Here is a 27,287-nt window from a genome sequence, read left to right on the forward strand (position 1 = left end):
AATCTTGGCGTGGTGGTAGAAGAAGGGAGAGGTATCCTGGTGAGTTTGGGAACATTAGGATCTAATCAAGAACGAGGCCAATGAAACTCCTCAAACATATTTTACGAGTCATCAACCAAGCGGCTGATTTTTTGGCAAGTGGCTACGATGGTGTTTTCTTGAGAAGTTCTGTTTTACCACGAGTTTTAATTGGCATGTCGAGAATAAACAAGTTGGGTACTATACCAGTTATTCGGCTCAAATGAGGTTGCTTATGTATATAGATAGTCCATAGATAGAATGTAGTCGTACTTAAACATTTTGTCATTGCCAAGAAACACGGTTTCTTTCACTATAAGTGAGAATTTTTCATCTATAAAATTCTTATTCTAAAGAAAAAAAAGGGGTTTCCTTTTTGCTTGGCTGCAAAATTAGTTCAAACAGAACTATATTCAACAAAATAATTCCAGAAATTTTAATCCTTAATTTTGGCGTCTATGGAAATTATAATATTGTTTAAACAGTTTACCACCATCTTAATTAGCGGGTTAAATACATAAAGGAGCCCCACTTGAAAGTGATTTTATAATTAGAAATTATCAGTGGAGTACCTCAAAATTACCGCTCAATTATTTTAATTATTTTCAATTTTTTATTTAATAATTAAGAAAGTAAATATTAAAGAAATTATGTATTTTTTATTAAAATTTTGTTAAAAAAATAAAAGAAAAAAAAAATAGACTAGCAGGCCGCCAGCGGTAGGCCCGTTAGCACTGTCCTTTATAATTTTATGGGCCACCGAATCTTCTTCTTCTTCTTTTTATTAATTAAACTGCTTGTGAATATAATATTAAAAAACAACGCACATGATAAAATGACAGATGAGCGACCAATTCTAATAGGAACCTCAATACCGCAACAGCCGCTGATAGGCGGCTTGACGGACAGCTGAGAAACAGGAGTTCTTGCCCAGCGGATATGGCAGAATCTTGGGATTGCAGCAACCAGTTTTGTTGGGGAACTCAGAACAGAAGTTGGAGGATTTTTTTTTGTTTATAACCAATCTTCCAAGTTTCAAAATCTATAAAATAATCCATGAAAAGTATAAGGAATATCTGCGTTGAATCTGTGTTAAACCTCTTAAATTGTTAAGTTTTTCCAATCTCTGGTCACCAAAACAATTGGCACCAAAGTCATGCCCCAACCCATGTTCTTCTTCTAAGAAGTTTGGTTTCAGATAATTTCAGAGGGTACAACATGCTGAAAAACGAGAGCCACCCAGACATGAAAGTCCCCACAACTGTAATTCCAGCCTACCAAGAGCTTAACAATAACAACAAAGAGATTTCCAAGCTCACCTTTTTTGACAGGTGTCGTCTGCATGGCCTTATACTAACATCTCCTCAAACATTAATTCCCGAGAGCTTACCCTGCTTCATTCTCGTCTCCCCCTCACCTTTCGCTCCGGCCTCCATAATCCCCATACTCAATAAAGACCTTCTCTTTCTCTTTTTAAAGAGATATTCTCTCTCTTAACTGGAGTACTCTCTCTAAAACTTTTTCTCTCACTGTAATGTCCGTCTCTGCTGCCATGGCGGTGGCAGAGCTATCACATTCATTCACCAAAACCCACTTGCATTCATCCCAAGTCTCATTCAAATCTACTCGCCTCGTCAATTACCGTCGCTGCGCTTTTCGACCGTTCCCTCAAATACGAAGCACCACAATCTCTTGCTCTGTTGCAACAACGTAAGTTTTTTTTCGATCCCACCAGTTCTGTCCCACAACCATAGCTTCTTGATAATCTTATGGTTTTTTATAATTCTCAGTGAAGTTAAAGCTCCGGTCATAGAGCAAGCTGAGGACCCCAAGAACAAGTCCGAATGCTTTGGCGTGTTCTGCCTCACGTATGATCTCAAGGCTGTAAGTTTTTGTCCAAAAAGTGTTCGTCTTATGCTAACACAATGAGTTATCTTGAATTTGAATCTAAAGTTTCGAATTAAGTTATGTTGAGAATTGAATTTTTATGTTGCGCTCCATTGTCTACTATAAGTGCATTGACGTTGTTTGTCAAAATGTGTAATCGTTTGTTGTTGATATAAGGTAGTAATTTTCTTCCTTTTCTGTTTCTGAAAGATTCAGTTGACTCTGTTTTTAAGTTCTCCATTTTCGCCTTTTTAAGTCCATATTATCTAAACCTAACAAATCTACTATCATATGGTCTCAGGAAGAAGAGACAAAAACCTGGAAGAAATTGATTAATGTTGCAGTCTCAGGAGCAGCTGGGATGATATCTAACCATCTGCTTTTCAAAGTAAGAATTTCTTCGTTAAATCACTACTTGTCTCAAAAGTTTAAACCTATGAAAACAAACAGATTTTATTAGTTATTTTAAGTCTTAACAGTACCCCATACATGTGGGCCAAACTCCCCATAATAAGTGGGTCTAACATGTAGAATATTTAATTAAATGTAGTGAAGTATAGAGTTATGGTTCGAACTTAGGGTCTCTGCTGTGATATGATGTTATATCACTTATCCCAAAAGTTTAAGATGATGGGAAGAAGTAGATTTTATTAATATTTTATATCTTAACATTCTTAAATCCAACTCTTAAGAATCATTTCCTTCTGTTCTTGAAAGGTTGTTGTGGGTTTTTTCTATTAAGCCCACAGTTTGAGCCAATGAGTTCAAAGTTAGGAACTCTTTTGAATCTAGAAATTGAGGGAGGTAAAATTCGCTCCCACTTGTTGACTTTTTATATAATAAAACCATTATAAAAAAAAGTGTTGTTAAACATATATGTATTACATCAAGGGAATGCCTTACTCATTTGGATAAATTACTGAAAAAGTTGTGATGCATTGAGCTCATTTGCCAACCACTGACAGTCCAATGTATTATTAAGCTCTCTTTTAAAATCTTATTGGCTCCTTTTGAAAATTCACAGAAATTGAATCTACATTCCCATTTTCCACAGCATTTGAAGCACTAAAACAGAGTCCAAACGAAATGCTTAGTAGAGGGAAAGAATTGGAAAAAACTGTAACAAAAGAAAGTTGCTTTTGAAAAACAACTTGAAGTTTTTATGAAAAAATGAAAGTTGTTTGCTTCGGACATGGGATCTGACTTTATTTTTCCAGCTTGCATCTGGTGAGGTTTTTGGTCCTGATCAACCTATTGCTTTGAAATTATTGGGATCTGAAAGGTCGTTCCATGCTCTCGAAGGTTTGTTTCTTAAGTCAATATACTCTAGTAAGTAATAAGACTTCTAGTAAAATAACTCAATGATAACTATGGATCTCCATGTTGATTCATGTAGGTGTTGCTATGGAATTGGAGGATTCCTTGTTTCCTTTATTGAGGGAGGTAAGTATAGGCATTAATCCATATGATGTGTTTCAAGATGTAGAATGGGCCCTTTTAATAGGAGCAAAGCCTCGAGGGCCTGGTATGGAACGAGCCGATTTGCTAGACATAAATGGCCAGATTTTTGCAGAGCAGGTATAACTCATTTTCATTTTGGTATGGATAAAAACATCTCCTGCTAGTTTTTTTTTTTTAGTTTTTTCAAAAGGCTTGTAAAGTTTGCTCTTATATCTTTTTTTTTTAATTTTAACTTCATAGGGAAGGGCTCTCAATGCTGTTGCATCCCGTAATGTCAAAGTGATAGTTGTGGGCAACCCCTGTAACACTAAGTAAGAGGATTTATTTTTTGGTTCTTGACATACAATTTTGAGTTTAATATTGCAGTTAAGAGTTTCATATCGAGCCTGTAACTGCATTGTGTTTCCTATTCTATGCAGTGCATTAATCTGTTTGAAAAATGCTCCAAAAATACCAGCAAAAAACTTTCATGCTTTGACCCGGTTAGATGAGAATAGAGCAAAATGTCAGGTAAAATTAGCTCATGAATATCACAGACATCAATCACATACATATTTGATTATCATGGCCAAAGGGAGTTTTTGTTCTGAATAATGGCCATTATTTATGCAGTTGGCGCTCAAGGCAGGTGTCTTCTATGATAAAGTGTCAAATGTGACCATCTGGGGAAACCACTCAACCACTCAGGTCATTAAGAGGTTCTGTTGTAAGAGTGTGCATGAAAAAAATATTCCCCCACTCGTCTCCTAAAGAAACTCTTTATGTAACTTTATCAGGTTCCAGACTTTTTAAATGCTAGAATCAATGGCATGCCGGTCATAGAAGTTATCAAGCATCGCAAGTGGTTAGAGGTGGAGTTTACAGAAAAGGTCCAGAAGGTAAGCTTTGCAGAACAATAATAGATTAAGACGTGAACGTAGTTTAAAGAATTGGCAAAGTCCGCTATTGACCTATTTGAGTTTCAGCTTCAGCTTCTAAAAAGTAAATTTTGATTTGCAGAGAGGCGGTGTGTTGATTAAAAAATGGGGAAGATCTTCAGCTGCATCAACTGCTGTGTCAATTGCCGATGCAATACGATCTTTAGTTACTCCCACTCCTGAGGGAGATTGGTTTTCAGCTGGAGTGAGTTCACTTTCTTGTAACTTGCAGGCATACAAATATATGCTTTGTTTATGCTGTCTAGTTTTTTTGAGAATCAAATCAGAAATTCCCTACCAAAACCATATTGCCAGGCCCAGGCATCCAGCAACTCCACTCATATAAGATGAACCAACAGAAGATTTTTTTCGCGAAAAAATGCAGTTCATCTCAGTTTTTCCAATTTTTTTTTTCCTTTTTTCACAATTTTTCCAAACAAAGACTTTCATGTTTATTATATGGTGGCACTAAAATGTTTATTATCAGAGACAGTTGTTTTTTGAAGTGAAACTGCAAGTTGAATGTCACTTTTACAGAAAATTCCTACCCGCACTAATTATCAGTACTACAATACGATAAAGAACTATCAGAGTCAAGCTTCTTGACTTACCAATTAAATAATATGGCTTTAGTCTCCAGTCTCATTGTTACAATTCCATTGTAGGTTTATACCAAGGGAAATCCTTATGGAATAGCAGAGGATATTGTTTTCAGTATGCCATGCAGATCAAAAGTAAGTTTAGATCAGAATTCCTTTTCTTTTTTTAAAAATACTGCTTAATTGACTTTACCATAATAAGTTATGCTTCCCATTCTACAGGGAGATGGTGATTATGAATTTGTCAACAATGTAATATTTGATGATTACCTTCTCGAGCGAATAACCAAGGTAAGCTATCCTCATATGATATTATTATGTCAATATCATATCATAATAATACACAGAGGAATGATGGAAGAAATAATCACCTAATGAAGAGGTTAAGGATGCATCGAACTGAATCTTACTCAGATGAAAAGAGTCCACATTCGTGTACTGAACTGTCATCTACAAGTCATGGCCAGTTAGCATTAGGATCTTCATATCTACAAAATCCTTTGTTTTATTTTTAATCAGTTTTGTAACAATTATTTTGCAGACAGAAGCAGAACTGCTAGCTGAGAAGAGATGCGTGGCCCATCTTATAGGAGAGGTAGATATTCTCATTTCTCGCCATTGCCTCCTTGTGTTAATGTACATGTCATCTTCCTCATACGCTCTGCCTTTATTATATCGCAGGGCGTCGCTTTCTGTGATATACCTGAGGACACCATGCTTCCTGGGGAGATGTAACGCTTATCCAACTGCTTTATATCTGAGGAATACGATTTCAGACGAAGCTACCACAGTGAGCCGTATGAAAAGATACACAGAATTTAAGATTTTGCCATTATTTATCTAAAATTAAATATGGAACAAAATATAGTTTGGCAGGTTGTAATAGAGATTCGGTATGTTGAGCCCTTTGTAGACTTTCGAAGTCGTCTTTTGATGTCAGAACTAGCATAGATTGGAGTTTTTTTTTTTTTTTATTCTTTGCTCTCCGGTCTGAAGCCGATCTGGGCATGTTGTATCATGGATATATATATATATATATATATATATATTTATATAAAATACTAAATGTACTTGAGAAAATGTTCTTCTCCCACATGTCAGTTAAAGATATATTGAAAATCATGAAATTTAAATTAAAAAAAAAAAAAACCTAACAAAATGAGACTTGTAAATAACATTGGAAGGAAGAAATACAAGTACATATAACATTACTCGAAAGCCCTCTACACAGAGAGCCGATCTAGACGGCACCATAAGGGAAATCTTATCTAAGCATATTAGCTCCCTCTAGCAATGCAAATTGTAATCAGTAAAAATTCCAACAATACACCAATAAATTTATAAAACTTCTCCCAATGTTGCTCTGAGACGACTCCACCGATTGTCATTGTTGTAAACAGTTGTTCAAGTTCGCCTTTGTTGTCGCAGTTGTTGCTAAAACGTAAAATTAAGAAGGCAAACAAGATGAGAGGTTAAATACTTCAGCGTATGCACTGTTAGTGCCAAGCTTTTGTGACTAAAATGCATATACAAAAGCAACTAATAACATTTTACATTGTTAAGACTCCTCTATCGCAACCTTTCTTTCTCAAAAGCGTGGTCAAAAAAATATTCATCATAATCTTGCAGCGTTACTTGATGTAAATGCAGCTTGCAATTTTGAAGCTCACAGAAAGAATCAGGACCCAAAACAACATCAAGAAGAACCAGCTCCGTAAAACAACGGATGATGTCTTGCCAGCAAGTAAGTCGGTCATTGCCACCAAGGAAGCAGAATTAATGTCACCTTGCAGGAGCGAGTAGGGCATTATGAGGTTGATGTCAACATTCTTGCCAAGCAACCAGTCTGTCCCATTTCCAGTTGAAGTCATGTTTCTTATTCTGATCATACCAGCAGTGACATGAACGGAGCTGGAAGATTGTGCAGCAGAATGGAAGTGGAGTGCTGCATCTTTTGCAGGGAACTCTGAGGCAAAGGCGGGAGGAGCAGTGATGCTGTCCATCGTGTCAGTGGCCCGTTTGATTAATGGATTCTTAATGTCTGCACCATAAATCACCCATACAAGAATAAGCCCAAGAGCAAAAGAAGAGGGGAAAAACTGGACCGAAGTGAATACAAGCCTCAAGGGATTACGTATTTATATACAAATGGCATGGGATACCGAAAAAGTAAGTTACCAGGGGAGATTTGATACTTCAAATCCTACCTGACTCATATATAGTGGCCTCTGGCTTCTGCGTTGAAGAGGATGCATCATTGCTCCCCTGTGACTCTGACAGATGTATACTTTCTGGGTACACTAGGTCAGTTCCTCCATTCTCATGCTGTTATGAAGCATTAAGTTCATTAAAAGCTACAATGCAAAATCCCAAAGCACAAGTGAAAGTCATTGTATTTCAGAAGTAAGAATTTACCTTCTGTGTGAGGGGTGCTTGATCAGACACCAGCTTCTCACTCCCCACAATTTCAGATGGATCAAAAACTACATCATCATCTGAATTAAGGAATGTCAGGTACTCATCCAGCATGTCAAAACCTGCAGGATCAGACTCAGCAGGATCTAAAAGATCATTAGATTCAAGGAATAATCCATCACCCAATAGAGGATTATCAGTGTCATCCAAGTAGGGTTTGTTGAGGGAGTAATTGACTTCCAGTGGATTCATGCTATTGTTTAATTCGACAAAATAGTCATCATTGATCGGTTTTATGTCCATCTCATATTGCTCTGGCATATCAGCCACCTGCTGGTCATGACGTGGCTCAAAAGTTTCACTACGAACTATGATAGGCTTTTGATCAACTTCAATGAAATCCCCACAATGGTCATCATAGTTGCTTGTCTCCCCATAATAAAAGTTCAAAGGACAGGGAGTTTTTTCGGATGGAATGCTAATCTCAAGATCCTGGAAAAATGAAGCATGCTTAAAATTTTAAGAATTCAAATATCTGAATCAACAACAAAAAAAAAAAAAAAAAAAATACATATGGCAGGCAGGGAAGAGGTACACTAAGCATGACTAGGTACAAGACATCCTAAGCAATAGTGGAGAGCACCTGACTGATGCTCACAACTAATAAGAACATTTGAAAAAACTGAAGACCAATGTGATGGTTGATATACTAACATTAAAGATATATCTGACATTAAGCTTGAGATCCTACGAAATATGCTACTTTTATCATCTTCATTCCCAACAAAGCTGGGGCAATGGAGATCAAGAACTATTTGATTGGCAGTGTTTAAAAAATTCTCCAAGGTTTTGGCTAATAGGCTGAAGACGGTGTTGTTGAAGATTGTCTCCAACTCACAAAATGCCTTCGTCCAAGGGCAACAAATTTCTCTTAAAAGAAATAAGGAAAGGACAAATCACAAACCTGATCAAGGTCAGTGGCACCATCACCAACTACCACTTTGTCAACTGCGGCATCTTCATCGGGCATGAAAGTCGCCACATCATCATCCCATTCCTCCTCAATAAACGGCGCCCCATACTGCTCACCATTCTTTGGCCCCGTCCCACTCTTCTGAAAAACCCTACACAGCACAAACGTATCCTGCCCCCAACCCCAAAGAAAAATAAATAAACTTCAATTCCAATCCCCTCAATCAACAAGAATCTCAAAACAACGAATAAAATAAAATAAAAAAGAAAAAATTACAGTTCTATCACACACTTACTATTGCGATTCCGGCTTTCTCCAATTCCTCGTCGACGAGGCGATACTCGTGCATGACCCAATTGGAACGAGCGCCATGGGGGGCACGGCCGTTGTGATAAACGAGAGTCTTCTTCATCCCCACGGTGCGCGAGTTTTGGTGGACCGGCCGGTCCTTCCCCGTGGTCTTCCAATAACCCCTCTCTGTGGCCCGATTGGTCCTCAAACTACTACCATACTTCCTGTCCAGTGCACTGAAGAAATACCACTCCAAATCCCTGCTTTTCAGCTTTGACTTGCCTAAAAGGTCCACCCCATCCCCAAAACAAACAAAAAAAATTAAAAAAATAATAAAAGCAATATATAAGGCGAGAGAGAGAGAGAGGAGTTACTTGGAAGATCCCAGGGCTCGGATTTGTAGATGTCGACGACGGAGATAGGGTCGAAGCGGAAAGGCTTGGAAGAGACTTTGCGCTTGAGGTAGTAACGGACGAGTTCTTCGTCGGTGGGGTGGAATCGGAAGCCGGGGGCAAGTGAGGTTTCGGTGTCACGGCCCATAAAGTTCGAATCGCAGTGATCGACGTCGGAGTTACGGTTAGGGCTTCTGTGGATTGAGAGGGAGAGATGCAAGCCTTCCTAGCAAGAGTAGAGAGGGGATCTACGGTTAGGTTTTCTGTGGATTGAGGGAGAGAGACAGAGAGAGAGAGATGCAAGTCTTCCTAGCAAAAGTAGAGAGGGGGTTAGGTACAAGCAATGAGCAGGGGGGGGGGGGAAGGCTGGAATAGTAAAGGAGTTTCGTCAGTGACGTCATTAAAATGAAATGAAAGTCCGATTGAGGTGCCAACTGCCAAGTGTCTTTTAGTTGGGTCGTTGGTGGTAAGGTCGCACGTGAGGATGCTGGAGTTTGGAAAACGGACCTCTGTACACCTTCAAAATTATATCTTTTAAAAATTAATTTTATCTAAAAAAATCACATATTAAATTATGTATTTTTAAATCAAATAATAATAAAATATTATTATTTTTTAATTTTTTTCTTAAAATTATTATTTTTTATATATTTTACAATAAACACCATGTGTTTAAAAATATAAATTTTTTATATCTAAATATTTCCAATTTCATATATCAAAATGATCAATTTTATCAATAAATATTAACATATACTAAAAAACATTTTGTATCGTCAACTTAATACAAATTTCACATATCAAAATCATCTTAATACAAATTTCACAAAATTTATTTTAATGAATAGGAGAGAGAAAAAACATTAAAAATAATATTTAGAGAGTGAATAGTACTTCTATTCATATCTATGTAAAAATTTAGAAATACATAAATCAATATAAATGAATTTAATGACATATTATGCAAATATAAATATGAAGATAAAGATAAATAAGTCATTGCTAGTGCTAACCCATTCATTTTTGGATAATACTATAACCACCGATGTGGGAGCTCCCGCTAGGCTATTTTGTGTGTGTGTTTTTTTTCCTCCTTATATATATATATTTTTAATACTTTTAAATATTTAAAAAAAATCACAACATCATTAATAAATACTTATTTACTCACAAAGTAAAATAAAAAATCCCAACGGGAAGACTATTTTTTTTTTACTTCATAATTAATGAAGTATTTTTTAATAATGTTATATTTTTTATTTTTTAAAAATATTTAAAAGTGTTAAAAAAATTTATATAAAAAAAAATAAAGAACAAAAAAAAAAACACAAAATAGCTTAACGGGAGCTCCAAGTGGTGGCTTTAATATAATCCTTCATTTTTGGGCAAACATTGTTGGGCATAAAGTGCTATCCGCGGGCACAAATCTCCATTTTTATTTTTTATTTATTTTTTTATATAATTTTTAACATTTTTAAATATTTTTTAAAAAAATAAAAAACATATATCAATATACTAAAAATCAATTCCTTAATTATTAAATAAAAAAATTAAATAGATGAACTGTCAAAATAACATTTTTCAAAATTGTTTCTCAGGTTCCCAGTTTCAAAATGATTTCCTTCCTGTTTTTTATCCGAATTTAATATTTAATGATTTTTTTTAAATAAAAGTCTCTCCATGCATTTATTTATATTATTTATAATTTTAAGTTTAAATAAAAACCTGAAAATATCTTTATACTTTAAATACTGAAAATATCTTTATACTTTAAATATACCTATAAAAATATATCTTTATCCTTTAAAACAATACTAATCTAATGGATTTGAGTTGCATACATCAGGGAGTTACGTTACTTGCAAGTTTGGTGCATCAACATATAACTTATTGTGGGATTCCAATTAATTATAAAACGAATCAAAACTTCATTTATTAACTAATATGGCACAAACTTCACATAATTGAGATGTTAAAATTAGGAGTGGTAATATGTGACATGATCCCATAAATTTAACACGAACACGATACAAAATTAGTGGGTCTGGATTTAATATTAACGGATTCCAGTCAAAATGGATTAGGTTACCCGTTAAGACACAATTTATAAACGGGTCAATACGTTTTTAACACGAAATCAACTCGTTTTGATCTGTTTATAATTTATTTCAAAATTAAGAGAGATGTTACTTATCATCTCATACCATACATTTTACATATTTTAAAATTATTTTTTATTTTATTTTATTCGTATTAAACTAATTGAGTTGTTTTACTTATTATTTATACATCACATGCTTGTTATAGGAAAAATGAAAAAAATAAATTAAAATAGATATAGTTTGTGATATGTGAGGATGATAAGTAGAATTATTCAAATTTTATTATTGTTAAGTTGTAATATTGAAATTTCTCATGCTTATATTCTTATTGTTTTTATTGTTGAGATTGTATTTTTAGACTTATGCTCATATTTTTTATTTTATGATTTGTAATATTAATTTTATTATATATTAAAATTTGAAAAATATTGATATCTATTTGTTAAGATATTGTGATTATTAATAAATATAGATTTTAACTTTTATATAAAACTATGTTAATCAGATCAAATGAGTTATGTATTTTAGTTTAACTCATTTACATGAAACAAACAAATTTAAATGAGTCGCGTCTCGTTAGTATATTTATAATTAATTATTAAATGAGTCAAAATAGGTGACACAACCCGTTATATCTAGATAGGTTGGGTTAGACTTTAAAAGCTTAACACGTTTAATCTAAAACAAAATACATTATTTAAACTTTTTATTTAATTATTATCTAAATACAAAAACCAAAATAACTTTGCAAATACTAATAAAAAAACTACTTTCAAAAAATATATTGTTCAAACTAATCAATAGAGCTAAATTTATAGTTAAAACTACTAGTAGACAACCAAAATAATTAGTTATGGTAGGCATTTCAACTCTATTTGTCCATTTTTGCAAAAACCAATACAAAACTTATTTAAAAAAAAAAAATTATCTAATTCATCTCTCATTTCTCAAAACTCAATAAACAATACATTTCGAGAAAATTCTCAAATATTCTAAAATAAATTGCACAAGAAGTCTTTCATCTTGAACTTTCCTTTAAGTAATCATCTTTATTCTTTAAATTTAAAATCCAAAAAGAAAAAACAGTTTATAAAGGAAATGGCAAGAGCCACAAAAAAGAAAAAAGAAGAGAGAGAGAAAGAGATAGAGATAGCGAAGTCGCATACACCAAAACAGATCAACCAAAAACCAGTCACCAGAACAGATCATGCCAGAACAGCTTCTCCATCTTACAGACTTACCTGGAAAGCACCATTGTCTTCAAATTTTGATGCCCTTAACTGGTTAAGACTACAGTGAAGTAAAACAGCTGTTTGTGTTTTACCTTTGTCTATGTAGCTGGTCCTGAGGGTGGCCTTAAGAAGGAAGACTGAAAAGATGAGAAGTTCAATATTTCAGGCCATATACTCACTCAGTTCATAACAAGACCTGTGCGACTTTAATATGTAATGATGTAACAAAACCAGATTGTCGAAATTTCACATGACCTGAGATTTATATATCACGCCAAGCGATCAAGGGAAAAGTTGGCCCATGATCCAGTTTTATTCAGTGAACCTCAGCTGTAGGATCGAGTACTTAATAGGGGAAAAGCATTTCAACTGTTTCACAGAGACTGAGTTCGATTTTCTTACAACGAAGTTCAGAACTTGCGCTGGAAAAGATTACATAATCTCACATCAACTCACTTGGGGTACAAGGCCACATTGGAAGCTGAAGATTCATACAACATAACAAGAGATGATATTACATGCACACTACCGCCGCTCACTTGACATCCTGGTTACTCTTCCTCAAATCTTCATTTTCCTTGTTCAGAAGATCGATTCGAGATTGAAGAATGTTAATCATGGTTTGGGCACTCATCATTTCAAACTTCAATGTCTCCCTCTCTACTGAAATTTTATGAATCTCATTTTGCAAATCTTGTATAAATTTCAAGCAGCTAGGAGGCACAGATGAATCGAGACTGGCAGGATCAAATTCAGGAGAAACTGAAAGACTATCTTTGGGTTCAAAAGATTCTAACAGTGAATATTCCACCAGTGCAGAAAGAAAATTTCTTGTAGTTGCTGTGGTGGTGGTGGTGGTGCTTGTTGTTGTCATCAATGTTGTTGCTGCGGTGGTGGTTGTAGAGGAACCATGATCCTGACTCATCCTAGTTGAAGTCTCTGAAGGATTTGAATGGTTAGAATTCAGTTCATAATGACGCCTTCTTTTATATTTGATCAGGGGGAAGGGTCTTTGATTATCCATGTAGGGCAAACGACAATCATCGGTTTTCTCACACTTGCAGACGACCAAAGCATTTTGAGAGTCTCTTGGGACTTCATTAGCCCTACGAGGAGCCTCATTAATGGACTGAGTATCCTGAAACAATCAACTAGCATTGGAAAGTAATTTTTGGCTGTAATGAGACTTGAAAATACCAAGTATAGGAGCTACACAATACATGGCCTAAGGCATCAAAAGATATCGAATGTATATATACATATGTATATATTATATATTCGAGTGTTTTTTTTTTCTTTTTTGCAGATGTGTGCGTGTGCGTGTGCGTGCGACGTGCGTGTGCAAATGGTACGCATACATTATATGAACAGAGCAAAACAATACTATGGTGAGATAGACAAATTTGGTACAAAAGTACATCTCGAAAAAGTAACTTAACATGTAGAAGTTTCAACCATTGTTGATTAATTATTAAATCGTAGATGAATCACCGTTCCAGGGGTGGTCCAACAGGTTTACAATTTTCTATTCCCATACCTCAATAATAGCTATTCCTCTTCTTTTTAAAGGAAGAGGTATATCCTCATTTTGAGGCATAGCTATTCCCATGGAATAACTATTCATTATCATAAAAATTTAATCGAACTACGAAATAGCTAGGAATAACTATATCATTCCAGGGCTTTTTTAAAATTTTCTATTCCCATACCTCAATAATAGCTATTCCTCTTATTTTTAAAGGATTAGGTATGTCCTCATTTTTAGGCATGGCTATTCCCATGGAATAACTATTCATTATCATAAAAATTTAATCGAACTATGAAATAGCTAGGAATAACTATACCATTCCAGGGGTCCATTCCCTATACCAAACATATCATTATTTTTAACAAGTATCATATTTACTTATAAAAAAGAAAAAAAAAAGTATCATATAGAGTGGAATAAAATGTCACGTCAAGAATTGTATAAAAACTCATTCTTCTCACAGGACCAAAGAACATTAACCTCCTCCATGGTACCAAAGGATAGTCTATTCCCTGACACTCATCGAACCTTCAACTCAAAAGAACTCCATTCTCAAATAATCATAGAGTGCATGACCAAACGGCATGGGCTCCAAACTCACAATTTTGTTTCAAAATTTGAAACAAGACCTTTTGGATAGATAGCAACAAGAGAAAAAGAAATAAAATCTTCTTGCATCCCCCATTGAAAAAATAAAATAAAATAAAATCTTCTTGTGTCCCCCGATTTAGCTATATAAAATAAATGACCAGAATGGAAAGAACTTTTAAGAGATTTATCAATTCAGTGAATACAACCAATATGGTAAGAAACCTAAGTAACAATATAATATCCATATATACGCAAATGGGTATACGCAAATGGGGAAGGTTTTCAATCAAATCTTATTTTTTCCTCATCCAATGCAATTCAATCAAAATTTTGGTGCACACTCCACCCACCTGTTTGAATGTCTGTATATTGCTTACTTATAAAAAAAAAAATTGTCTGTATATTACTTGTTGTTATCACTTCATATCTTTGAAATTAGAACATGGCACGATTTAGCATCTATAACGCATTACCTCAATGAAATACTTGCTAAATTTAAGTAAAAGAATCAAAGTCAGGAAAGTACAAACCTGTTCAACACTGTTCCCGTCAACAAATGAATCCTGACAGTTCTCAACACATTCATCATAATTATTCTCGACAAATGCACAATGGCCATTCCCTTCAACAAATGCACCATGGCCTTTTTCAGCACATGCAACATGGCCTGCCTCTTCAGCACGTGCATCGTGGTCATGCCCTTCAGCACGTGCATCATGGTCATCCCCTTCAGCACGTGCATCGTGGCCATCCCCTTCAGCACGTGCATCATGGTCATCCCCTTCAGCACGTGCATCGTGGCCAGCTACCAATTCATTTCTGGCTTCTTTCCCCGAAAGAAAAGCTGGTGTACCATCATCCCAGTCCTCTTCAATAAAAGGTGCATATCGATGGCTATTTGGTGGCCCTATATTTTTCTTATGAAAAACTCTACACAGCACATACGCATCCTTCTCCACCCAAACAAGAATCCAAAACATAAGACGTTAACATAAATAGTAATAATGGTTATGATGACGACGACGATGACGCAGCGATCACAATAATGGTATCTATACAAGTCCAATTTGCAAATCAAGAAAAAACAATACAAAACAAAAATCCTATCTGGATGCTGAGCAAGTGTAGGAAACGAACAACTTTGACTTAAATTGAGATTCTCACTTCTTGGAGAACTCCACATTGATTCTCTCTTCCAATTCCCTAACATCACCTAGATATCTCAAATGTTGTGCTTTTTCATTCAGTCAAACCAAAACGTCATAATCCACAAGTGTTCCAAACTCACATTTCATATACTTTTCTTGACAATTAGACAAAGGCATAAAAATACATAAAACCATTAATCACAATTTTGCCACGGCCTCACCTGAGCTTTCTTCAGTTCTTCATCAGCAAGCCTGTACTCATGCATTACCCAATTGGTCCTCATCCCACCGGGAGCTCGCCCATTGTGAAAAACCAAAGTTTTCTTCAGCCCGACCTTCCTAGATCCGTGATGGACCACACGATCCTTCCCCGTCGCCTTCCAGTAACCTTTGCTTGTAGCCCTGTTCATTCTCGCCCCATTGCCATACTTCTTATCTAATGCACTAAAAAAGTACCACTCTTGATCCCTGGTCTTCAACCCCGACTTATCTAAACACCCATGAAAGAAGTACAGAAGAACCAATTTCAAAAAGTGGAAAAAAATTATAACAATCACAACAAAATCGAAGTTAACAAAACAATCACTAGTAAACCACCAAATAAGAAAACTCAGAGACAAGAAGAATAAAAACAGAGCCAACAATCATGCGAACGCAAAACCCGTAAAGAAACAACAAATTACAAAAACAATAAGATAGCTTCCTCAAACAGAAATGACTATTATTAGCGTATATCTTTTGGCGAGTATATTTGTAAGGAAAATAGGGGAGAGAGGGTGGGGGGGGTTAACCTGCTAGGTCCCAAGGTTCGCTTTTGTAGATATCGACCTCGGATATGGCATTGATTCGGAAGGGTTTGCCGTCGACCTTGCGTTTCAGGTAGTATATGACCAACTCCTCGTCTGTCGGGTGAAATCTGAAACCCGGTGCCAGCGCAGTCGGCGCTGTTGAGGGTGTTGCTGGTAGTGCCGGCGTGTCACGGCCCATCGTCGAGATTTCTGGTAGGGAATGATGACTAGGGTTTCGGGGTTGGGAGGGAGGACGATGCCTTAGAGCAAGGCTGAAGAAACGATGTACCTTCGATTACAAGGCAGTGAAGGCACAATGTTATTTTCCTTTTTCGGTTTTTTCACTTTTAAAAAAAATAAAAATAAAAATAAAAACCTTCCATTGTGGAAAAATAAAACGTGTATATAATATAACATCCATAAACCTATTAATTTAATTATACAAAAACTATATAAAACAACCCCAATAATAAATTATGCCCTTTTTTTTCTCATAAATAATCATTCAAACATGTTATTTGATAAACATTATAGTTTTAAAAATGTTATGCATTTTATGATTATTCAATTGAATATTCCAAATTGATATGGGTTTTATGTTATTTACATATTTGTATGAAAAAAATACTTGATAATTAATATATTATTGATCTATGAAATTTCACATAATTCCTAGTAAATATGTAAAAGCCAGTGATTTCCAAACTGCTGGATTTTTTTTTTTAAAGCAGCATGAAATTGTACTAAAAACTAGTTATTTAAATTATATAAATGTTATATATTCTCTCAGTTGGTTAGAACCACTGAATTATGGTCTAAAAAAAAAAAAAAACCTTTGCTGTAATTATTGTATTGGATGGAATCCAGCTATATATAAATAGTAAATACCAATTAGGATAATAGTAAAAATGCCTTGAGAACAATGAAACTCCTCCAACCCAACTTCCTGTAAATAACCGTTATTTTCTCAACCAAAAAAAAAGTAAATGAAGTTAATGAACCATGGATGTCATAATATATATACATGTGGCATGGATCCAACGAGAGAGAGGCAGCATCCTACGGTCTGAAATGAGAATATATTCCATTAGATAACGTGTGGACATGGCACATTCCAGAAAAGAAAAGGAAAGAAAACTGGGGAAAAGGTTGAGCAATAAGAGCAGATTGCTTGATGAGCCTGAAAAGCACCAGACGGGTCCAGGTATAGCAGCAGCAGCAGCAGCAGCAGCAGGCACTTACGTGGGGATCCAACAATATCAAAGAAAAGAGTACTAAACTATACGTTATCATCGGATTCTTGACCTCTAAGGCAAGTCATCTTTCGTGGGGACGCCAAAACTAATTATCATTTACTTCATTGACTAATTAATCCTCCACGCCATCTGCAGTACTTCAAGCACCAGACCTTCTGTACGGTGGGGTCACGACCGGCAGAATAACAAAATAATATGACGTCATATTATTTTGTAAAATAATTTAATAATGAAAGATAAAACTTTATTCAATACCGACGAAACTGTTACTTTACTGGTCGACGTTGTCGTTTTACGTGAATAAAGGCTAAGATCAGGTGATTAACACGTACAGCAAATTTCCAAATTCCAAGTTAATTAGCATGTATGCATACGTATCGCGAATGCAATAAGATACAGAAATTATCAAACAACACGAAAGCTTGCCCCCGACTTCGCCTTGGTTCTTCTTCTCCGTGGAGCCTGTGTTCGAGTGCCTAAATTAGTTAGAATCCGTTTGCAACTCCGAATCAGATTAATTCAATTCAGTTTAATTTTAAATTAAATTTAATATTTAAACATCTAATTTTTAAATCAATACACTTATTTCAACTCAAAATATATTTATACGTGAGATTTATTATTTTTTTCAACTCAATATATATTTACATACAGGATCCATAACTTTTTTTAACTTTCTATAAATATATCTAAACTCATCTTAATATATAAATACATATAAACTCATCTTATATGAGTTACACAAAACTAACTCCACATCTTAATTTACTACTATCCATAAAAAATTCAATTTATCTCAATTTAACTCAACATTCAAATGATGTCTAATCGGTTTTAATTTTTATTACTATTTATTTTAGAATATTTTAACATGGTCATAGTTTAAAATTTCCAATCAGCATAATTTATTAAATACTATATATGAATCTAAATTAATAAATATATAGTTTTAAAACGGATAAACGTTTTTGACAAATGAGGGTTTTATTAATTCCTTTTTGCTAAAACGTCTTTTTTTTGGAAGGAGATTAATTAATGGAGATTTTTAAGAGTTAATACTGTTACTGTAAACCGAACATTTTCTTTTGTTTTCGCTGGATAACTGCAATGTATAAGTTTTATTAAGATTTTTTTTTTTAATTCCTGTTCTTTTTCTTTTTTAGAAATACTAGCACTTCGGCCATGGTGGATTGAGACATTAATTAATGGGTGACAATGAGAAATTGCCATGATGAGCAAGATTATGCAGATAGCTAGCTGTAAGGCGAACATGCATGGCTGCATATATGGTGAACACTTGTTTAGTCGTGGCATTGATATATATATATATATATATATACACACACGCACAGTAGAATTCATGCCTAATTGCCAACATAGCTGAGCTCATTGCCAATATTGCAGGGCGCGTAGACTGAACACCCGTTTTTGGCTCGATTCCTGGGAAGGGACCCCATGCATATTCTCCACTGAAATATTTGAAGATTCTGGTTCATTGCTCATTGAATACAGTGTTTGTGCGTTCAGAGGAAAAGATAAAAGGAAAATCTATTACTTTTTTGCATTATGCACTATAAGTGGATAATGCAAATGCCACTAATGTTAATGGTAGGGTGATGATTGAGTATTACAACTATGTATTCATAGTAATAATCACTGACTATGAAATTTATTTCCTACTTTAGAAGGAAAATGGAAGCTGAGTATAGAGGTTCATTAGCTGGTTATTATTGTCACAAAAATATTATTTATTTATCTTAAAAATATTGACGTTTCAAGTTTCGTTTATTTTTACAGATAAGATAAGTTGAAATTAAAATTAAAATTAAAAATTGAATAAAATATTATTAGAATATATTTTTTTAATATTATTTTTATTTTAAAATTTAAAAAAATTGAATTATTTATTTTATTTTATATAAAATTTAATAAATTTGTAATAATTAGATAAGATGAGATAAAATGAATTGAGAGGAAATGAGTTATGAATATTGAGAAATAATCACATATTATTTATAGATAAAATCTTGAATATGTTCATAAAAAATAAATAATCATTTTTTAAAAAATTAAATTTATAAAATAAATGAGAACCGTAAATTTCTTAATAAAAACAAACGAGGCTTCAATCAAATCTACTGAAATGTTATGTTTTATATTTTGAAAATAATTAAAAAAAAAAAAAAGGAAAGAAAAAGAAAAGGAAGAGAAAATGTTATCGAAATCAGGCACTCAGCTTATCGGCCTAAACGTAGCAGCTGGTGAGTGTAGGAGAAATTCTATCGAAGCGGTGCGGACGGGGAACTTAACGCACAAAGGGACAAAGTAATAAATGCCAAAAAAAGTATCGGCACGCAGGAAGGCGCGTGGAGGCATCGAATGATCCGAAAACCCGTTCAAGGAAAGGAATAGGATGACCTTTGTCCTAAACTCAGAGTTCTGAACACTGCCATTTCGTTTGTTTAGTACTGCAAATCTCACACGTACGCTACCCGCGCTAACCCCACCACCGCCGTGTCATCCACCTCACGAAACTTCGCATGTTGTTTCTCGTTCTGAACCTCTCTCACTCTCTCTCTCACTCATAGCGTTTTGTTAATGATGAAGACAGAGAAGAGAAATAAGATCGACCAATTTACAGAGACCTGAGAAAGGAGAAGAGAGAGAGAGAATAAAAAAAGTTTTCGAGTGGTATAAAGAGTGATGGGCTCTCCTTCAAAAGGAAGGAATAACAGTTATGATTACTCATTCAAGATTCTGTTGATCGGTGATTCTGGTGTTGGCAAGAGCAGCCTTCTTCTCAGTTTTATCTCCAACTTTGTTCATGATCTGTCCCCCACCGTTGGTACCTCTTTGTCTGTCTCTCTCTCTGTTTCTCTCTGTATATATCACCTTTCCCAGATCTCCACGAACAATTCTTGCATGTTCTGTATGATTTCAATATCCGGTTCCAACTTCAAAAAACTTGGTTCTAAACTTTAGGGAAATATGCAAGTTTTTTCTTTCCAAGTTGCAATTTATTTCTTGCTTCTTTAAGAAGTACAGCATGTAGAACTTAGAAGATTTGTGTACGATTTTGTGGGCGTAATGATTTTTTTGCTTTCTGGGTTCAGCATGTAAATTTTCTGCAACTATAATTGGGAGACCCATTTAGCGTTGTAGCTAGGTGGCTAGAATAATGCAAGCTTTAGAAAAGATGATTTTTTCAATCAGGAATGGAATAATAATATTTGGGTTGTGGGACTCCTGGCTCTCGTTTATTATGCACAGTGGCTCTTGGGCATCTATAAATCTGCATTCATAGGGGTGCTGTAAGGTTTGCACATTTTGAATTATGATTCGTGGCTGCCAATTTAAGTTGAAAATTTGACTAAGCTTTTCATTATCAATATCCTATATGTTTCAACTTATTCGACTATTGAGTCCCAGTTATCCATTGCGTGTAGAAACGTTTGAGTTAAAATCGTCAATATAAACTTCAGAAACACAATGAGCTCCCTTAGCGAGTACCATTTATGCAAGGGTGATATAGGCATGAAAGGCCAGGAAGAAACATATTTAGTAATGAAGGGTTTTACATTTGATATAAACTATTCTATAAATGTCCATTTTTGTGGTACCATTGAACTTTCATTACCGTCTTGACTATTTCCAGGTGTGGATTTTAAGGTAAAGCAGCTCACTATTGGTGGCAAAAGATTGAAGCTTACAATTTGGGACACGGGTAACCACTGAATTATTTTTGCTTGAATTTGATTTACTATGCATTTGTTAGTGATAGATGATAAGAACAAATCACCACTCTCTTTGCTCCCTTTTTATATGGTTGCATGTGGAAAAAATCAGTTCCAGCAGCTGTTAAATATTTGCTTATTCTACTGTGTATGGAAAATACCATATTTGATCTTATTTTTATCTTGCCTGTTAAATGCAATTGGTTTGCTAACAATATGTGCTGCGTTTGCAGCTGGGCAGGAAAGGTTTGGAACAGTAACAAGCTCTTACTACAGAGGTGCTCATGGAATTATTCTTGGTATGCCACTGAAATTATATAGATATCTACTCTCTTGAAGATGTTTAATATTTATAATTAATTAAAGAAAACTTGATTAAATAGATTACTGTATTGTGAGCATATTACTCTCTCTACTTATTAGGATAGCTACCTAACACTGTTAGCCGCCTTTTCTTTAGATACAATGTCCAGTTCTTTTTTCCCCTTTGAGCCATGTCCAGTTTTATTGACTTTATATATATATATATATATATATATATATATATATAATATACCTTTTGTCTTTGCTGTCATCTTCGTCTTATATTTGGAAGTTAAGACATATATTTGTCTAGCATACTTGCATGTTGCTTTGTGTTTATCAACTTCTAAGCCTTCTAAACTCCATGAATCCAGTATCATGCTCTGACTTTGATGAATGGAAGTCTAACTGGTCTGATCTATTTTTACTTTAGTGTATGATGTGACTCGGCGTGAAACCTTCACAAACCTGCTGGATATATGGGCAAAGGAAGTACAGCTCTACTCCACTAATCATGAGTGTATCAAAATTCTTCTTGGGAATAAAGTCGATAGGGTGAGTTGTATGTTCACACTAATATTTTCTTGGGGTAGACAGACACAATTAAATTGTGGTTAGACGTTTAGTGCCCATATATTTACCATTCAATTTTTTTTTAATGATAATCTTTATATTCAAGAATAGATATAAGCTTCATTTTCCCTTAATTTCCTGCCATGTGGTGTTATGTGCGTTCGAGCAGTTGGGATTTCTTGTTTTCTTATAGCGTGAAACATATTCCAGGAGAATGAGAGGGCTGTAACGAGAGAAGAGGGGTTGGCTCTTGCTCAGGAACATAAATATTTGTTTCTTGAATGTAGTGCTAAAACTAAAGAGAATGTCCACCAATGCTTTAAAGATCTTACATTAAAGGTATCCTATTTCAACAAAGCTTGCATTTTTTAACTGTCATCTCATATCAGCAATGTGTCTCATTGACCCGTTAGACTCGTCCTCATGTTCCATTTATTTTTATTGGAGGGCAAACTGTTTGATTGATGATAATTGACTGCAGCTTAAATTGATTAAGGCATACTTCAATTGAATTGTTTTGATTGATGGTATTTCACTGATGGTGGTTCATTTAGACCTGCCAGCCTATGTATTATGATAATAGTAGAATGAAGCTGTTCAGTGGAAGAAAAAAGAGTAGTTAGGTCCATTATATGTTCTTGCTTCCCCAGTGCAAGAGTTGTAAAGAAATACTAGCTTAGAACTTGATTGCTTACAACCTGAAAGACTTCTAATGCTTACTGAAGAAAAATGCACCTAAGTTATTTGAGTAAGTTGGTTAAGTTGGCAAGATAAGTATGCTCCGCTGGATCATGGAAGTCTTGAGCCTTGAATGTCCCATCAGTCTGGTTTGACCTCTAAACATCAGGCATTGCTCTGATGCAGTTGAGCAAAGAAAATATTACGACTGGTCTGGCCTATGGTGCTAAGAAAAGCATTTGGCCATTAACAACATGCCATTTTATACTAAAGATGTCAGCTTGGTTTCTGCTGAGGTCAGAGGTTTTATTGCCCTGTTCTCTAATCTAAAAAGAAATAGGCTCACGAAGATGAAAAATGAAACATTATGTGATTTTATGGCTGCAATGGCATTAGCAGAATCTATTCATCATCTTTTTTCAATTTGTTTTGTTGGCTATAAATATTTGTACTATTCACCAGACAATGTAAATCATGTTTCATGGCACGTAGTTAAACCAGTTTAGTTGATTACAGATACTTGAGGTTCCGAATTTTTTGGAAAATGGATCCACAGTAGTGAAGAAACAGATTTTAGAACAGAAGCAGGTAGACCCAACTCCTCGTGGTGGTGGATGCTGCTCCTGATGTAAATGATGCAGGTACCATACCACAACTAGAACTCGCCACAACAAAACCGAAGACCTCAAGAAGTGGTTGAAATGGCAATTGGACAACCTGCGTAATCTCAGACACATTCACCATCAGAGGAACAAGCTTTTTTCCAAGCCATTTTCTCAAATATATAGTAGTTATGATAACTTTTTGGGAGTGTGAATGACATCTTGTTTAGTTCATGTAAATATGTGGATGTGTTGGATCTTTTCTACTTGATGCTGTTAGGCTTAGCTTGACATTGGTTTCATTGTAAACAGGTAAAAGAAATAATACATGGGTCATGTAGTGAATAATCGCTGTGTATCCAAAACAGTTACAAGTACGTTTGAGATGATGGAAACTGCTCAATACAGGATAAGTTCTTATACTGCAACTATATGCATGAAAGATTTGCAGGTATAAATGAATTGAAACCAACATTGGCAGGTATAAATGAATTCAAACAAGAAGCAAAGATGTAACACCCAGGCCCACAGTTAAACCCAAGCCCAAGCCCAAGCCCACAGAAACCCTAGATTTTTCTTTCTGCTTTGTTGTATTGTTCCCTCCTTCCCTGCACGAACAGACTCCCAAAGGGCCATATGCACGAAACCCACCCCATCGCCCCACTCCCTGCAGTTTTGTTTTCCCTCTCAGTCACTCCCTCTCTCCGAGCCTCACTTTCTCCCACATGCCCCCGTTTCTCTCATCCCTCTATCTCCCTCGACTCTGCAGTCATGCTCGGCACCACCTCAGGTTGCCGAAGCCGCTCTCAGACGAAGCCAAAACTGGAGGACAAGTGCAGCAAACACTGCACTGCAGCCAGTAACCACACGACTGGAAACCAACGTGCACCGTAGCCAGTCCGCTGCACCAGACCACCGGTGCGCCAAGTGAGGACCACGGCCAACGCCAAGCAAAAAACCACCGAAAGAAACCTTCACCGCCGCACGTCTTCCACACCCACGGCATTCCTGCACCCACAACACGGAGGCCTCTGTTTTTAAGAAAGAAAAACAGAGCACAAACCACTCCCACGTACGCCGTCCGTGATTCTTCCATCGCCACACCTAGGCCTGTGCAAAAAGCCCGATGGGCCGATCAACCCGCATGACCCGATTGGATTTACCCGACAATAATCGGGTTCATCGGGTCCAGATCATCTAACGGGTTCGATGATTCTCATGTCGGTTGAAACCGATCACCGACAGATTTGATCTTGCGTCGATCTTCGGCAGATTTTGAACGAGCTACTCACAAAAACTCATCGATCTACGACGGATTCTCCACTGCTAATCAGACCCACCAAGAAATCAACAGTTTTACATTTTTCTCTAAGAATAAATCAAGCAAAGCCTCTGCTTCCTCCCGAGGTGAAGGTCGTCGATGATTTCAAAGAAAATTAAATAGATCTTGAACTAGATCTCAAAGAAAATGAAATACATCATAAAGAAAATGAAATACATCATAAGCTTCATCACCGATGAGGCATCCGACAAGTTCTAGATGTAGAAGCGACGATCAAATTTTGGACCGACCCGACCCGACCCGACCCGACCCGACCCGACCCGACCCGCAGTGAAGCGGAGTTTTAGCTCGACTTGACCCGACCCGTAAATGTTGGATCGGGTCGAACCCGTTTGTCTTGCTTTTTATCGTCTTTCTCAATTCTCGCCCGTTCATCTTCGTTTGTAGACCCACGCGACCACGCCCCTTTCATGCTCCTCTGCAAACTCAGCCTCTCGCACATGGTCCGTTTCTTCTCTTCCTCTTCCTCTCCTCTGCAGCTCAGACTTTTCCCTCTGCAGCCGAAACCCACCCTCCCTCTGCAGCTCAGCCTTCCCCCTCCCAAACCCACCCTTCCTCTGCATCCGAAACCCACCCTCCCTCTGCAACTTAGCCTTTCCCCTCCCAAACTCACCCTTTCTCTGCAGGTACACCTTGAGGGGCTCCACGTAGTCCTCGAAGCCGAGGGTGGTCAGGGCCCACCGCGCGCAGATCATCGCCGTTGATCGTCGCTTCTACATCTAGAACTTGTCGGATGCCTCATCGGTGAAATTATCTGAATCTATTTTGTACTTTTTTTTGTCACGATGAAGCATCTAAAAATCTTTGGCATGACATCCTGATTATGTATCTAATTATATTTTTGCTCTATTTTGCTCTAACGTTACTAGGAGTGTAAACGGTCCGGTTTAGTCCAGTTTTGAACAAAATTTGGGATCAAATCGGTATGCACTGATTTTATATTTTCAAGAACTGATTCCGCACTGGCTACCCTTTAAACCGATACTTTCAGTTTTACAGGTTCCAGTTCCGGTTTTCCAATTTTAATATACTATATATTATATTATATAATATATATTATAGTATATAATACTATAGTAATAATATATTGTAGTATATTATAATTATATTATAGACTATAGTGATATAAGATTTTAAAATTTAATATTATATTAATAAGTAATTTATTTTATAATACAAAACTAATTTATATATAATTATATATTATATATAAAAATTATATACAATATAAAAATTTATAATATATATAAACCAGTCTGGTTTTGTCCGATCCGGTTTTAGAAAAAGAAAAATTGGAATCGGACCGATTTTGATCAGTTTAAGAAAAATAAAATCGATACCGGACCGAACCAAACTTGGTACTGGAAGAAACCCACCAGTTCGGTCTAGCCCGATCCGGTTTACCGATTTTTTTTTTACACCCTTAGATCTTACCACATGTGTAAAATTATGGTCTCTGTTTGAGTTGGTACCAACTTCTCTATCTCTGAGTGCGCCCACATTGGAAATAAAGTGGTTTTCTGTGTGGTATTTCCTGTGTGCACACTTGGAGCTTCAAGAATGATAAGAGGAAGATTCACTTTTGTTTCTGTCTGGTTTGGTCACTGGAGATAGCACAACCCTATCATGAGAGTTAAATATGGCATATGTTCTGATATAATGCTCTGATACGATATGATGTGAGATAATATAATGATAATGTTCAATTATGTCATGTTAAATGATATTTTTTAATATGAATATTTCTAAATTGTCGCTCTGATATTTTGAGAACATGTTTTGGTTCTGCACTCTAAAATTAAAAATGTTTTGCTCTGCATTCTAAATTTTGTGAGAATGTTCATGTTTACATACTAGTATATATTTTATACTTACTGAGTTATTGATAACTCACCTCTTATCTCCATAATATTTTTAGATATTTTAGATATTTCAACTGAGGATTAAGGATATGAAGCATGGGTAAGACTCTATGAGCATATCAAGTTAAGTATAAAAGAGGATACTTTGATTATTGTATAGTTTATTCAGAAATTTTGTTTTGCTCTATTATCTTGGTATTTTAGAAAGTTGATGTTAAGTTTGAGACTTTGTGGTATTCTTAATTAATTATTTTGATGTAGTTGGTTTAAAAATAATAAGATCTATATGTAATTAAGAAGTTTGAGTTTATATATGTATTGTAAAATATAATTCTAAGTGACAGTTAGTAACTCCGACTCATTCAAGACTGGGGTATTACAGAAGGCGTATGAACTGTAAACCGGATCCGTGTCATCGATCTTTCATAAGCATACAACTCTGGACAGACTAGCAGTGGTTTTTCTAAACGGCTTTTATTTCTATACTATGAGTCACCTTCCAATGAGTCATATGCTTTATAAGTAATATTATATATAATTTTAAAACATGTAAATCTCATGTACTATTTAAAAAAAAAAAAAGGCAATCATTGAA

The 27,287-nt window shown here is 35.5% G+C and overlaps 4 protein-coding genes across 6 annotated transcripts; 2 read left to right on the top strand and 2 right to left on the bottom strand.

Moving 5' to 3' along the window:
* Nucleotides 1-1,142: 1,142 nt before the first annotated feature.
* On the top strand, nucleotides 1,143-5,914 carry LOC108983075 (malate dehydrogenase [NADP], chloroplastic-like). Its single transcript, XM_018954601.2, has 14 exons — nucleotides 1,143-1,728; nucleotides 1,809-1,902; nucleotides 2,207-2,293; nucleotides 3,123-3,207; nucleotides 3,302-3,483; nucleotides 3,607-3,677; nucleotides 3,786-3,876; nucleotides 3,979-4,053; nucleotides 4,143-4,244; nucleotides 4,366-4,488; nucleotides 4,949-5,017; nucleotides 5,105-5,173; nucleotides 5,424-5,477; nucleotides 5,564-5,914. Exons 1-14 carry the CDS (start codon nucleotides 1,553-1,555, stop codon nucleotides 5,615-5,617), a joined length of 1,332 nt encoding a protein of 443 aa, XP_018810146.1. The 5' UTR covers nucleotides 1,143-1,552; the 3' UTR covers nucleotides 5,618-5,914.
* Nucleotides 5,915-6,033: 119 nt separating this feature from the next.
* On the bottom strand, nucleotides 6,034-9,326 carry LOC108983074 (NAC domain-containing protein 53-like). Of its 2 annotated transcripts, XR_001994816.2 has the most exons (7): nucleotides 8,936-9,303; nucleotides 8,566-8,843; nucleotides 8,262-8,441; nucleotides 7,298-7,789; nucleotides 7,090-7,207; nucleotides 6,437-6,923; nucleotides 6,034-6,316 (listed from the first exon to the last, which is right to left on the bottom strand). XR_001994816.2 is itself a non-coding variant. In XM_035683361.1 (6 exons), exons 1-6 carry the CDS (start codon nucleotides 9,099-9,101, stop codon nucleotides 6,514-6,516), a joined length of 1,644 nt encoding a protein of 547 aa, XP_035539254.1. In that variant the 5' UTR covers nucleotides 9,102-9,326; the 3' UTR covers nucleotides 6,034-6,513. The 2 variants fall into 2 exon arrangements, 1 of the variants encoding a protein (XP_035539254.1); XM_035683361.1 differs by having other exon boundaries at nucleotides 6,034-6,923; nucleotides 8,936-9,326.
* A 3,148-nt stretch (nucleotides 9,327-12,474) lies between these two features.
* Nucleotides 12,475-16,669, bottom strand: LOC108983076 (NAC domain containing protein 50-like). The gene is made up of 4 exons (XM_018954602.2): nucleotides 16,346-16,669; nucleotides 15,776-16,044; nucleotides 14,937-15,356; nucleotides 12,475-13,425 (listed from the first exon to the last, which is right to left on the bottom strand). Exons 1-4 carry the CDS (start codon nucleotides 16,539-16,541, stop codon nucleotides 12,823-12,825), a joined length of 1,488 nt encoding a protein of 495 aa, XP_018810147.1. The 5' UTR covers nucleotides 16,542-16,669; the 3' UTR covers nucleotides 12,475-12,822.
* Nucleotides 16,670-20,038: 3,369 nt separating this feature from the next.
* On the top strand, nucleotides 20,039-23,891 carry LOC108983077 (ras-related protein RABC2a-like). Of its 2 annotated transcripts, none has more exons than XM_018954605.2 (6): nucleotides 20,039-20,453; nucleotides 21,254-21,322; nucleotides 21,566-21,631; nucleotides 22,069-22,190; nucleotides 22,419-22,547; nucleotides 23,403-23,891. In XM_018954605.2, exons 1-6 carry the CDS (start codon nucleotides 20,423-20,425, stop codon nucleotides 23,511-23,513), a joined length of 528 nt encoding a protein of 175 aa, XP_018810150.1. In that variant the 5' UTR covers nucleotides 20,039-20,422; the 3' UTR covers nucleotides 23,514-23,891. The 2 variants fall into 2 exon arrangements, with proteins under 2 accessions (XP_018810150.1, XP_018810148.1); XM_018954603.2 differs by having other exon boundaries at nucleotides 20,040-20,443.
* The last annotated feature ends 3,396 nt before the right edge of the window (nucleotides 23,892-27,287 follow it).

Source organism: Juglans regia, chromosome 12, assembly GCF_001411555.2.
Source record: "Juglans regia cultivar Chandler chromosome 12, Walnut 2.0, whole genome shotgun sequence".
Taxonomy (NCBI): domain Eukaryota; kingdom Viridiplantae; phylum Streptophyta; class Magnoliopsida; order Fagales; family Juglandaceae; genus Juglans; species Juglans regia.

What these genes read in the sequence shown, in the direction of transcription:
- LOC108983074 (XM_035683361.1), bottom strand. Translation starts at nt 9,101, where the DNA reads ATGGGCCGTGACACCGAAACCTCACTTGCCCCCGGCTTCCGATTCCAC. An exon ending in GTGCCACTGACCTTGATCAG is followed by an intron (nt 7,790 to 8,261) that starts GTTTGTGATTTG and finishes TCATTTTTCCAG; the next exon opens with GATCTTGAGATTAGCATTCC. An exon ending in AAGCACCCCTCACACAGAAG is followed by an intron (nt 7,208 to 7,297) that starts GTAAATTCTTAC and finishes GCTTCATAACAG; the next exon opens with CATGAGAATGGAGGAACTGA.
- LOC108983077 (XM_018954603.2), top strand. Translation starts at nt 20,302, where the DNA reads ATGGGCTCTCCTTCAAAAGGAAGGAATAACAGTTATGATTACTCATTC. An exon ending in TGATCTGTCCCCCACCGTTG is followed by an intron (nt 20,444 to 21,253) that starts GTACCTCTTTGT and finishes GACTATTTCCAG; the next exon opens with GTGTGGATTTTAAGGTAAAG. An exon ending in TGCTCATGGAATTATTCTTG is followed by an intron (nt 21,632 to 22,068) that starts GTATGCCACTGA and finishes TTTTTACTTTAG; the next exon opens with TGTATGATGTGACTCGGCGT.
- LOC108983075 (XM_018954601.2), top strand. Translation starts at nt 1,553, where the DNA reads ATGTCCGTCTCTGCTGCCATGGCGGTGGCAGAGCTATCACATTCATTC. An exon ending in GGCAACCCCTGTAACACTAA is followed by an intron (nt 3,678 to 3,785) that starts GTAAGAGGATTT and finishes TATTCTATGCAG; the next exon opens with TGCATTAATCTGTTTGAAAA. An exon ending in GAGATTGGTTTTCAGCTGGA is followed by an intron (nt 4,489 to 4,948) that starts GTGAGTTCACTT and finishes ATTCCATTGTAG; the next exon opens with GTTTATACCAAGGGAAATCC.
- LOC108983076 (XM_018954602.2), bottom strand. Translation starts at nt 16,541, where the DNA reads ATGGGCCGTGACACGCCGGCACTACCAGCAACACCCTCAACAGCGCCG. An exon ending in CGAACCTTGGGACCTAGCAG is followed by an intron (nt 16,045 to 16,345) that starts GTTAACCCCCCC and finishes ATGGGTGTTTAG; the next exon opens with ATAAGTCGGGGTTGAAGACC. An exon ending in ACGGGAACAGTGTTGAACAG is followed by an intron (nt 13,426 to 14,936) that starts GTTTGTACTTTC and finishes TGATTGTTTCAG; the next exon opens with GATACTCAGTCCATTAATGA.